This window comes from Podarcis tiliguerta (assembly GCF_965153285.1).
Source record: "Podarcis tiliguerta genome assembly, chromosome: 5".
Taxonomy (NCBI): Eukaryota; Metazoa; Chordata; class Lepidosauria; order Squamata; family Lacertidae; genus Podarcis; species Podarcis tiliguerta.
This window is the reverse complement of record NC_139538.1, coordinates 67,574,457-67,587,727: the sequence shown is the minus strand read 5'-3', so window position 1 is coordinate 67,587,727 and position 13,271 is coordinate 67,574,457. Positions and strand designations below refer to the sequence as shown.

At 47.7% G+C, this 13,271-nt stretch overlaps 1 protein-coding gene across 7 annotated transcripts in view; it reads right to left on the bottom strand.

Moving 5' to 3' along the window:
- ADAMTS14 (ADAM metallopeptidase with thrombospondin type 1 motif 14) overlaps positions 1-13,271 on the bottom strand; it is a 75,507-nt gene that overhangs the window by 2,517 nt on the left and 59,719 nt on the right. For 3 of the 7 annotated variants that reach the window (XM_083441375.1, XM_083441377.1, XM_083441376.1), the window contains exons 18-22: positions 11,186-11,318; positions 9,934-10,141; positions 8,112-8,241; positions 7,537-7,647; positions 2,741-5,166 (exon numbers count right to left, since the gene is read on the bottom strand). In XM_083441375.1, the coding sequence (XP_083297501.1) occupies positions 4,532-5,166; positions 7,537-7,647; positions 8,112-8,241; positions 9,934-10,141; positions 11,186-11,318 (1,217 nt within the window). In that variant the 3' untranslated portion in view covers positions 2,741-4,531. Of the gene's footprint in view, positions 1-2,740; positions 5,167-5,921; positions 6,014-7,536; positions 7,648-8,111; positions 8,242-9,933; positions 10,142-11,185; positions 11,319-13,271 lie in introns of those variants that run through there. The other 4 variants (XM_083441378.1, XM_083441379.1, XR_014511594.1 and 1 more) reach the window with 3 other exon arrangements.

The following is a 13,271-nucleotide window of genomic DNA, read 5'->3' as shown; positions in this document are numbered from 1 at the left end:
GGGTTAGCAAATGGCTGCGAAATGTACCAGGGTAGTGTTTATCGCCCCCGCCCCCAACACTTCAGTCATCTGAGGAAGTTCTACTCCCAACATGTGATGACACAATTCTGTTCTTCTTTTAAGATGCCACGAGACTGTTTGTTTTCATAAAAAACACTGCTGCCCAGTCAACCCTCACACCATTGTCCATGGCCACTTATTCATCACTACAGAGTGGAGTCATGCATCACAATCCTGAGCAATGTTTGCTAACTTCTGTTTGCTCAGAGGTCCTACTGAGTTTAGCGGGACCAGTTCCCAGGGACATGTTCTTTGGACTGCGGCCTGAGGGTCAAGGTACATAATTATGCAGCGGATCCATGGATTCATCTCCTTGCTTGACCTTTTCACTGATGGTGGGTGGTCAGTTTGGTGAGGGGGGCAGCGGCAGAGAGGGAGGGAGGAGCCATTAACTTTCCTTCCTCGTTCCATTTTCCAGATTTGCCTTTACATGCAAACTGAATTAATTTCTCCCATGCTGAGCAGATGCTCAGAAGCACCATTCTGTAGCCTTTCTGAGCTGACTTGCAACACCATGTTCCCCAAACCATGCCCATCTGATGTCAGGTATGGGGCAGGTAGAGGCAGCTGCCAATGCACAATTGGGAGTCTTAAACTGAACTGCCGATGATGCCTTTGCAGGGGAAAACAGGCTTTGGCCCTGCCACCCAGCAGCTGTTGAGCAGGAAAGCTGAAGCCTCAGGAACTTTGCAAGCCCCACCCAGTTCCCTGAAGCCCCAACTTGAGGACTTCAAAGCACCCAAACACTTTGTGTCATTCTGACATCAGCTGATTGACCCACCTGCCACATTTGATATGTTTGGGCCATGATCGGATAAGGTTCTGACCCGCAGAATCAAGAAGTTCACCAGGCCTGTTCTAAAGGGATTAGGACAGTCTCCCTCCCGCTGTTTTTAGACTCCCAATCCCACCAGCCCCTTCCAGCATGGCCAATGAGGATGGGAGTTGCAGGTTAGCCACATCTGGAGGAACACAGGTCCCCCAGTTCTGATGTACGTCAGAGATGCTTGATGGATGGAGAGAGTAATACACCTATATGCATTCTGTGATGAGTTCATCATTGCAGGCTAAGAAGGCCCTGTGCTAAGGATAAATTGTGATTATTTGGAGAGCAGTTTCAGGAGCAGTGGCATGTAATATAGGTGATTAAAGCGAGCCGTTCTGTATCATGGGAAACAAAATAGGAAGCCTCCGGTAGACAATTAGTTAAGCTGATGCACAAATACATTGAAAAACTAGGCAGGTCTTACAATCTTATAGGGGAAATGGTTGTCCATCAACACATTAGAGGAAGCTATGCTGTAAGAACTGACCGTCACCAAATCATTGCAATGTTCTGACTTCATTATTTATGTGCTTATTCCAGCTTAGCTGCATTTAATTAGAAGGAAGACAGCAAAGCCAGAAGCAGCTTCTGGTGGTGTTTGTGAGATTTGTTTTTTCTTGGTAGGAAAAATCTAGTTGCAGTGACATGATTTGTATAAAATGGCTTTCTAGTATAAAGCAAATGGTGATTTAAAAAATGAAGTAACTTAATTTATTAGAAAAGACTGTCATGTCAGTGACAGATGAAGCAAGCCTCTGTGAATGAACTTTCAGCAGGAGACGAGAACGTGATAGCTATATTTATCATGCTGCAAAACTGTGATGGGCTTCAGAAATGCAGCTATCGTATTAGCAAAGGTACAGTCCCCTTGCATTTGATCAACACTTTTATATTTCCTTGAATTCAACAGACTGGACAGCTGAGCACCCTTCCAACACGTCTCTCAGTGGAGGATTTCCAAGTAGAGCTACACAAATCCAATGAGTAGATCAGTGTCTAGAGCAAGAAGGGAAGCTAGCAGTGCCTTTGCTCAGCATTGAAGAAGAAGGGTTTGGATTTGATATCCCGTTTTATGACTACCCGAAGGAGTCTCAAAGCGGCTAACATTCTCCTTTCCCTTCCTCTCCCACAACAAACACTCTGTGAGGTGAGTGGGACTGAGACTTCAGAGAAGTATGACTAGCTCAAGGTCACCCAGCAACTGCATGTGGAGGAGTGGGAAGCGAACCCGGTTCACCAGATTACAAGTCTACCGCTCTTAACCACTACACCATACTGGCTCTCTGGAACTGCCTGCTGGATCAAGCCAATGGCCCATCTTGACTGCTGTTCTCAAACACTGTATACATATGTTTCTCACAATAGCCGTTTCTGCACAGTCCCATGAAAACATGCAACGTGGAAAGTATAATTTGAGGGTGTTTTTTTTATAAACAATGAACTTCAAAACATGCAAGTCTCTTTCTGCAAATGCAAACATGCGGCTGCTGAATCTGTGCCCTATACTTTCCAGATATTTGCCCTGCTTTCCTTCATCTCTTTTTGCCATGGCCTGGTGTGTTTTTGTCTGGATACTAAAATAATAGGACTTTTGTCTTTTCAGAGTAACATAGGAAACATCTCCCAGACACAAAAAGCAGCACGAGTGATCAATGCGGTCGGTGGGCACCATCCAAAGCCGTCATGATCCCTGAGACTACGCTTGTGGCATTTGCAAGGTTCTAGAAAGGACAGATAACATGGTGCAAACACAATTAAAAGGGGTTGCCAAAACAAACCCACCAGCAAACCAAAATCCAAAAAACAACCAACCCCACCACCAAACCCAAATTCAAGAAAAGAGAGACTCAAGTGTGTTGTGTGTAGGGGTGGAATGGGGTGTCCATTTAATATTAAACCAGCCTTTCTCCCCAAAAGGCAATTCAATTATTTGCATAACCTTACATCACCTCGATCTTATTTAGCATCCACTGTTGGCAAAACACAGCTCGTATCAGACAGTTTCAAAGCTGCCTATTGCAGCTCATGTTGTTGTCCTTGGGTAAAAGTCACTCCAGAGTTGTTGTTTTTAAAAACGCACCTGTTACCTAACTTATTCAGAATTCCTGTAGTGGGCATATTTTATTAAAACTGGCGTCACCTCCCATCACAAGCAGAGTTCCAGAACAGCAACCTGCCAATGCAAGAGAACACCTTCAAACTCAGAAGTGACATAAACTGCATTGTGGGGAACAAAAGTGGCTTTTCAGAGGGAGAAGAGAGAGAGAGGGAGGTGTGGGGAGAGAGAACCAGGAAGCCCACAACATCCTTGCAGTAATAACATTTTTTTAAAACACAAAGCATTTGGTAACACGCTTGGGTATCTGGTTCCCTGGTTTGCTCTGAAAATCTACTCATTCTGAGGGCAGCATACCGCTGACGACCACTGGGGGCAGACAAAGAATGGCTGAAAAGCAATCATGAATTGCTTGCGGGCGTCTAGCTGGCCACTGGCACAAGCAAAGTGCTGGAACAAATGGACATTGGGCCCAGTTAGCAAGGCAATCCTCACGTTCTCATATTCTCCCTGCTTTTGATTAAGAATTGCCACTGCCACGGTGAACAAAAAGGTCATAAAAATGGTTTTTAAAGACAAGGTGTTCATTGCTCATACCCTGTTCAAGAGACACTCCAAGTGAGCTGAGGGGGGGGGGTGTTTCAACACCCCTGTCCCAGGACTCTCAGCACACCAGCTCAGCATTGCAAGGAGGCAGCTGGCTTGCTGGCTCAGGAGCCTGTTAGTCCAAACCACACACACTTTCCTGGGACTGGTGCTCCTCGTGCATGCAAGGTTTTGGCAGCATCTACACGGTGCCATCATCATCAACAACAAAAAAGCCAGCCTGCATTTCTCTCCCCACCGCCAGTTTTAATCTAAATTTGCCCTTGCCAAGGTAGAAAACAACAACAATAACCTGTTGCCAACAACCCGTTTGCGCTACTTGTAAGACCCGTTTGCAGTATTAAGGCCTCCACCTGGAAGCACCCCAGGTCTCCTCCTCTCTCCTGACACAATTTCAGTCCGCATAGCGTGCGGTTATGGAGACACATCAGGCTCGCTGTCCACAGTAACTCGGACTGAAACCATGTCCCTTGCAGCACCATTTCAAGGCTCCATCGGATGGCTGGGATAGCAGCAGCAATGAGTGGAAACTGAGGAGGGGAAACAAGGTCCTTGAGCTGGCTTGGCTCTGTCTTGCCTTATTGATTGAGAAATCTCTTGTTAGCAACCTTGACGGAAAAGCCCTCACAGGCGACCTAACCTGGGCTACAGAAGCACTGTGTGTGTGTCCAACCTCAGCAGTTTCAATTTGTTTCCTTCACTGGGTTTTTCTTAAATATATATATATATACATATATATTTCTAAAAAGTGCCACAGAACAATGGTGAAGTCACCGCCATTGCTAAAACGAACGTGGTTGCGTTGGAAATGGTTACTCCTTCCATTTTGGAAAAGGGCCCCGGATAAAAACAACAACATGGTGGCTTTGCCGCTCTGCTCCTCTGCATGTAAACGGTGTAGAGAGACGTAATGTAACCCTCCCCCCCCAAAAAAAAATAAGAGAGGGGTTTCTGGGGGGGGGGGGAGAAAGCACCACCCCCACTCATGTCACAACAGGGGAGGAGGTCCTGAGAGTGGCAGCTGACTGTTTGGGCCCCACGCTGTCCTTTCTCCACCCTCCTCCATCTTGAGGAGGAGATGGGCCTCCTTTCTGCAAAACAATGGAAGGCTTGTCCAAGGCGGCAGGGAGCCACTGGGACAGCAAGCTGCTCCGATGCTCCTCGGGGTCCCACCCTGCTGGAGCCTGCCGAAGAGGAGGAGGAGGAGGAAGAGGAGGAGGTAGTAGCATTGACGTGCCCACTTTCGAAGTGCTATTGTCAGGGCTGCCCTGAGGCTGTGAAGCAGCGTTAACCTGGCAGGTGCCAATGGCCGTGGAGCCGGCGAGAGTAGCCAGGAGGCCACGGGATGCCTCTGTCTCTTTCGGAGAAGTGCCCTTCATCCTTTGCAGTTGGCTCGTGGCAGTGGGATGGGGAGACAGTTGTGGGAGAGGGCCGGGAAGGGCAGCGCCTCCACGGGTGCCAGTCTCAGAAGCTCCTTGGTCAACGGCGGGAGGCTGGCTGGTGGGGACTTTTTTGCCGCAGGATTCGCAGCAGAGCTTGTTATAGCCAGGGATGGAGCAGTAGCGAGCCAGGACTTCCATCTGGCAGAATATGGACTTGTCTCCAAGGCACGGCTCCTCTGCAATGAAGGGAAATTACGGAAAGTTGGCATGAAAGTGGCCCTGACTTCAGACGACTGCACGCAAGAGAACAGTGCTACAATGCAGTCTAAGACTATTCTCCCAAAAGGCTCATGGTTAAGCCATGTCGACCTAGGCTACAACACTCTTCTCGCCATAGAATAGCATCTGTGGCTGCCCAGGTGTGCCTGGGCTCCAACTCCCATCATCCTTGATGGGTGGGTCTCGTTGGGGTTGGGAGTTCAACCTCTGCACAGCCACGGGCTTCCCCACCCCACCCCGTGCCATAGAAGGAATGCTCCGTATCAGTTACACAAACAATACATAGCAGTGATACCAGAAGCGGCATCAAGCAAAGAGAGAAACAGAAATAAGAATAGACAAAAAGGAGGAGGAGAAAGAATCACAGACCCCAGTAGAGTTGTGGGGCAATCACAACCTCAGGCAAGTGGCAACGAGTGTCAATGATATAGGAGGGATTGGTTCCATCCACATTATGATCCTGGTTGCATATGGTGGTTTCGATCCAGAGTTAGAAATTTGGGATTGTGGGTGTGTCACTCTACCTTCCCTTCTATGTGAAAATCCCAGCCCCTGTGATACAAAGACTGAAGAACTGCAAGACTCAAACCATATTTCTAAAGAGAAACAGTGCTGAGGGGAGGGGACTTGGGGGGGAAACAACCATAAGTGGTGGGGTGTGTCTGAAGATTCAAGATGATACATATATAGAGACAACCACTGTATTATTTACTCTTTACAGGAATCAAGTTGCAGAAAAGCATGTACCCAAACGCCATTAGGCCTATGGATATGTCAGCAACTGCAGAATGTCAGCAGGGGAGCCTAAGAGGAGAAGACAAAGAGAGGAACGTAAAAGTCAGTGAGATGCAAGTGTACAGACAGCTGAAAGAGAAACAGTCAGACAAACAGACAGGCAGGCAGGCAGGCTGAAGCACCCACACAGGAATTTGTATAAACATCCCAGAGAGTCAACACTAGCGAGAAACACCTGCAGACGAACGCTAGAGGGCAGTGATTCATTTTCGAACAATGATCTCAAGTGTCTGCAATTACTTACCTGTGAGTAAGCCCCAATAAATTCAATGGGACCTGCTTCTGAGTTGAGCTTGCACTGTAAGGCTCTTGGATGAGCATTAATCCAAAATTAATTCTGAACTGGGATCATGCATCTAGGGATCCATATAAACGAAGCCTTTCCACTTTATTTGGTGTATTTTAAGGTGCAGAAGATTCTACTGGGCATCTAAGCTAAATAAGGTTGGCCTCTTCCTCCCAGTGATTGCTTATAATTATAAGTGCTCTCAGCTTAGGCTATATAGTCACATTGGTAACAGCAGCAGCAGATCCACTTGTAGTTAACCTTTTCTGCAAATTATTTATGTTTCACCATATGTGATGTTACAGCAGGCCTGCACAACGTGAGAACCAAACTGTGGCATGGTGGCCCACTGAGAACTCAGTAAATATGCTTCCAGCTGGAGCTGGTCCAGAAACCTGGCAGATGGGCTGTACTCAGCTTAGTGGGTCCCCAGTTGAGTAGACCTGATCTACAGAGTACAACAGAAGTCTGAATTGGGATGCGTCGACTTCCATGTAATGGCCCATGGCAGGGGTGGAAAACCTTTCTGGAGCCCAAGGGCCACATTCCCTAATGGGCAGCTTTCCAGGGGCCAGAGGTGGGTGAGGTCAGAGGCCAGAGTGCGTAGACCAATGAAGGTACTCTTTACCTCTGTGCCATAGGCTAGTTTCTACATACTCACCCATCCAATGCAGGCAAGCAAGAGTCATCAGACTTCAAGGCTACGTTCCAGCAAGACAAAAATACTCTAGAGGTTGTGGAACAAGGCCAGGGAGGGTTTACGGCCTGAGGAGAATCCCAAAGACTAGGAGGAGAGACCTGGCAGCAGTGGGGGGGGGGAACATCTGGCCTCCAGGACTGAGGTTCCTCACCTCTGACCTCTGACCTCAGAATTAGTGTATTTACTCACTTGCAGAACTGGACAGTGAACATCTAAAGTTTTCATTCTTCTCAATTTCCCAAGGGTAAGGGGAGGTCCCAGATGGCGGCTTCCCGTTCTCAAGCACACAACAGCCACCCAAGAAGCATTCCAGGCAAAGGAAGGTTTCTTTTTCCTTGGATTATGCCCCTACACCAACTTCCCACCCATTAAAGTCACGGGAAGTCAGCTGCTTGACCTGTACAACCTGGCAAAGCCTCAACAACTGTTATAATATTCTACAAAACCCATCTTTTCTGAGCAGTGTCCGCCATTTTTTAAAAAGAAATCAAGAGGGGAACAGGTGATGATCCCAACTGCGGAACTCAGAAGCAGGAGGGCACTTACTTGATGATATCTTGGTAACAGGATTTTTGGCGCTCTCCTGAGGCACCCATTGGACCTTAGGAGTCACATGATCGCTGGTGCCTGAGTTTGTTGTGACGCTTGGTAGGTTTCCTGGGGGAACGAAAAGGAAGGCAGGTCAAAGTATCTAGATCACAACAGTGAGACAAGTTTTTGTTTTGTTTTTCCAGGGCAGGTGGGACACCAGAGACTTTCCTGTAATAATGGATTCAAATGGTTCGAAGAAAATAAAGTGCACTCTGGCATTCTAGAGACTAACAGGATGCCAGAGTACCCTGGGGGGGGGGGTGTCATTAGCTATCACGACTCCTTAGGATTCTACACATATATACAATACATGGTACAAACCACCCTGTGATCTTGGGATGAAAGGTGGTATAGAAATTCAATAAATAACAACCACCACCACCAAATGACCCAACAAGCACAATGCCACACACCCATGGGCATCACCATGTTTCGCTTGTGTGTGTGTGTGTTTTAATGCTGCATCTATTTCATTCACTTCGCATGCATTTTTTCTTTCATTCCTACTGCAACTGCAGCTCTTCTCTTACCTGGGCATGCTGCCATTTTGCAAACCTGGATGGTCTCTGGCTTCTCGCTCTCGCACTGGCCGAGGTTGTTGTCGTTGGACTTGCAGACCACCTGGCGCTGCTGGATGCCTTCTCCGCAGCTGACAGAGCACTGCCACAGAGGAGGAGGAGGAAGAAGGAAGAAGAAGAGTTTGATATCCCACTTTATGACAACCCGAAGGAGTTTCAAAGCGGCTAACAATCTCCTTTCCCTTCCTCCCCCACAACAAACACTCTGTGAGGTGAGGGAGGCTAAGAGAAGTGTGACTAGCCCAAGGTCACCCAGCAGCTGCCTGTGGAGGAGCAGGGAATCGAACCTGGTTCACCAGATTACGAGTCCACTGCTCTTAACCACTACACCACACTGGAAAACCCATCTATCAAGGCTAAGGGGAAATGAAGGGCTGGAGCAATTTCAATGCACTCCCCCGATATACCCCCATGAAAAAAGGGCTGAGCCGGCAAGGATGATCTGCAGGAAGTACGTGTCACTGGAGCAGGGCAGGTGGTCCCTCTGTCTGGATTCATACACCCAAAACAAATGCGATTTCAGTCACCGCATTGGGTCGACCGCAAACACATAATGTCCTCTCCCCTCCAACAAGTGGCTGACTATCAAAGCTGCCGTCAGAGGTTCTGGATGAGGACTGGTATGCATTTGAGAAATACAAATAAAATGATTCTTTTGACTGCAGTGTAACTTATCCCCTCAACCTTGAGGGAAAAAGAGAATGTCAATATTTTACATTCTACAACACTTCGCTTAATCCATCTATCTTCACAAACTTGGCTGCTCCCAAACTGTTATAACAAAGAAAGAAAGAAAGAAAGAAAGAAAGAAAGAAAAGGACCCCCTCAAAACAACGCCAGTTTGTGTCTTGATACACAGATTTAGAAAAGCACTAAAAAGAATGGGACAACTTCAGTAATTACATCCTTTAGCAGTTTTTGCCAGAGATATTTTCGAACTTCTCTATAGCTGCAAGGTCTAGGATGTTCAGGATTCTGACAAGATCTCCCAGGCAGCTCAAAAGCGTCTAAAAAGCTGAATCATAACCACAATTCATTCATTTGCAAGCAGCAAATGTCATTGCTCTGACACCATTCTCAAGCCATGTTTTTCCTCACCCAATAATATCAGTGGCACTGCTCTGTGCTCGCTTTTCTTTTCTTTTCTTTCTTTCTTTCTTTCTTTCTTTCTTTCAGAAGCATCCTCCTGGCACAGCTAAGGCTTCTCAAATCCAGCCCAAATAAGAAAAACAATATTGCCATGTAGTCTGAGCTATTTGGCTAGGCTCTTCCTTAACAGCAAACCCAGTAAGACAGGCTCTGTTAAGGAGAGGGCTGTGGTCAAAGGAAGGACAGGTGTCTACTGGTATCTTTTAAAAAATAACTCCTAGCAACAAGCATCATCACTGGGGATCCCGGCTCCCAAGCTTACTGTCACCGAGCGAAGGGCATATGAGACTGTGGATTAAGGTAGGTCAGTGGCTTTCTGGTAGAACATATGCTCTGCATGCAGATGGATCCAGGAACAACTAGAAAGACGTCTTTCCGAAACCCTGGAGAGCGGCTGTTCATCAGTGCAGACAATGTCAAGCTAGATGGACAACTGTTCTGCCTTGGCATTAGGCAGCTGCCCAAGGTTCCTTCCCCAAAAAGTCCCACTGTGCTCTGGCACGTCATAGGGCTCTGGGTCAAATCAAGGTGCTCCGTGATGCAAAGGGTCAATATTTTCCTTGCTTTGCTTAGGGCACTGAAATGCTGGCTGTGGCAAAGTAGCCAAGTGGCGGCGGCCCCTTACCTGAGACCAGGCACCTGTCCTCCACTGGGCAGGGCACGGGACGCGACTGCAGGGCCGGCGTGCATCTGGCTTGTCTCCTGTGCAGTACTTTGTGTGCACGGTCCTGTTTGTGCCATTGTGTAGGTGCTGGGTGCACTGCACCACTCTGACTTGGACTCCCAGCTTGCCGCAGGACTTGCTGCAGGCCCCCCACTCCTCAGCCCCCCAGCTGAAAAGAGAATAGCAAAACCAGACACTCTTAACAGAAAGACTCGTCAGATCAGTTCCCACTGAACGGGATAAATCTGGGCTGAGCCACTTCAGCCTGCAGGAACAAGCTCACAAAACAAATTCCCTTTGCAGAAAACCAAGGGCGTTCCACAAGGCCCTCTGCCTGGTTCCCTGCAACCTCACTTCTCGCAGCAAGGGAACCGCCAGAAGGCCCTCGCAGGTGGACCTCAGTGTCTGGGCAGAACAATGGGGGTGGAGACGCTACTTCACGTATACCGGGCCGAGGCCATTTAGGGCTTTAAAGGTCAGCACCAACACTTTGAATTGTGCTAGGAAATGTACTGGGAGCTGTAATGGCTCTAGGGGTTGCTCGTGTGTAAGCAGGTGCCTATCTCCCCGGCTGGGTGCAAACACCTGGCTGGGTTGCCAAAGTGAACCTTTTCTGTCCGGACAGCCACTCACCCGTGGCTGATTCAATCGCTGGCAGAATCTGTCAGTGGGCGTTTCTTAAACTTCTTCCAGCAAAGAAGCTCCTTGACGCCTAGTCTTCTCCTACTCTCTCTGTGCGAAAGCCTTCTGTGCAAGGAGGGCGTGGGCAACGGAGGACCCCTACTCTCCCCGCTGGTCCCAGGCAAGGAGTCATGGGACCGCCTCGCCGCTTCCCCCATCTGCCCCCCTTCTCCACTGGTGCTACGCTGATTCTCTTCCCCAGAAGATGGGCTGCTTCTCCTGATCCCTGGACGCTCTCTGGAATCCCTCTGGATCTTGCTCTCTCCCTCCGGCACTGATGGCAGTTCCCTGACAGGAGCCTTTCAGGACCGGTGTTATATGGTCTCGGCAGCCACTTCCAGTCACCAGTTTAGCTGCCGCATTCTGGATAAATAGAGCGATCTCAATGGTTTTTCACTCACTTGAGATTTTATTACATATGGCTATTTCACAAGACCACGATACCGTGGTAATATTGAGGTGAGTTCTGCACCTCAAAAATGGTTGTGTGAATTGGCCCCTGGAACTTTAAGAGAATGAAAAAATCACTCACAAAGGCTGGGTGCATTCCTGCATGTTGCATCTCCTACGGATGGGTTTTGGCTTCTTCCCGTTATCGCAGAAGTTCCGGTGCACCATCCGGTTATCGCTCTTCCTCCGGCAACCATACTTGGTATACTGTATTCCTGCAAAACAGCAGAAGCAAAACTACAGCTATGAAGGAACCAGTATGCCTAGATTGCTCAAGGCTTTTGGGGGGTCCAGGAAATGGTCTGAAGGCACCTGATGTACTTTACTCTTGTCAACTAAGTGGAAAATAGGTCCAGACAATATATGGAGATATATGGAGATAGCCTGGGAGCCCTATGTAAAGACACTGAAAAAGTGTCATGATGCAACAAATACGTTAAAAAATAGTGCAAGTGAGCTATTTGGAATCCTGGTGTCACAGTGCCCAGCAGGGACAGATAGGCAACTTCCATGCGGCATAAGAAACTACTTTTGGATGAATGCCACCTGATAAAATCACTTCTCTCTTTTCCCGCCTCTGTCTCTGGCTAACACAGGCTCATTGAGGCAGCTGAAATCCTCCCCCTTCCCCTCCCCATTTTTGTTTCCGCTTTCACACCATGCTCATTTGCATACTAGGGCACTTCACTGAACAGCCATATTACACAGATAGCACAGCCATACAGAAAACGTGCCCATTGAAAAACGGACTTCAATATACTACAGTATTTATGTGTGTGACTTCTGCTTCCCATTCACATCTTTGCATCACATGAATGAATGAATGGATACTACACAGCTGCTGCCACCACTAGCTCCTTACTGCTCTGAGGAAGCAAAGGTGCAGGAAGCACTCTGCATCGCAAACGCAGTACAAAACGGACGCTGGGTCTTGGTGTAATCGGCAGCTTCGGTCTTTCAGGCTTGGCTTTCACTTTGTAGGATGGCCCGCAAATCAGCCTACTGTGATTGCTTGGCAACCCCAAGGCAGCACAGTGATTACTTGTAAAACACCCCAGTCTATGATACAAGTGTCTACAGATCAGAGCACCTTCGCTCAAGTATTTCCATTTGTTTGGAGAGATGCAGGCTGCAACCCTTGCCTTGCGCAGGGAATTTCTAGCCTAGCCAGTTTTCCTAGCGCAATCCCTCCTTGTAAGGTGCGGAGCTGATCCATTACCCTGGACTCAAGTGCAACTGAACAAGGTCAGAATCCAACAGCTCCATGCATGGGTGAGTGGGTGGGCGTGGGTGGGGCAATATTTCTGGTACTATCTGCTGAGACAAACATAGATAGGGGAGGACCAAGGCAGCTGCTTTGATGTGTTACTCACCTTCCCAGTAAAGAACAACACAGATATCAAACCCTAGACACCAACACAACTTGGGGTGTGTGGGGTGGACGTCATCATCTGCTCCCAGGACATATGCCTGGAAATGCAGTTTATGCCACTCCAATGTTAGCAGGGCAGGCTTGAGTCAGCAAGTTCTGCCCTGGCTTTTCAAAACCCGCTTTGTGTATTTAAATGCTCTGAACAGAAGCTTGTGTTGATCTGCTCAATATTTATTATTTCACTTCCTTTCAAAAGGGGCACTGAGAAGAACTGTGACCCCCATCTAAAGTTTGAATTCATGCTCTCTTAAAAGCAGCTTACTTGCCTCACAAACGCAAGAATATTAATATTGCCTAGGGTTTTCCTTTTCTCGTATTGGTAACATCAAGAAACTATAGGGAGCAATCCCAGCATATGACTGATGCCAAGATTTAGGAAGTGAGAGCACTTAAATGTGTACCAGGGGATGTCCTGATTTTCCCTGCAGTGCCAGTAACAGTGTGCAAAAAATATTGCTCCTTTTAAAGCGGACTGATTTGGGCTGAAGTGACACTCAACATGCCATTCCTAGGCTGGAACCAGAATTTCCACTCGCGTAGACATTCATTTTTAAAGAATTCATGTTTAACACTAAGCAATGGAAACAAACACCTAAATAAAACCTGTCAAAAGCTTGCAACAAGGAAGGCACTCTTATTTTTCTCAAGGTTTCCAAACACAGCAGCTAACAGCTGGTTTCACACATGCAGGTTCGTTACTTGAAAGACTGACTACAAAACCAAAAGTGATGGATGA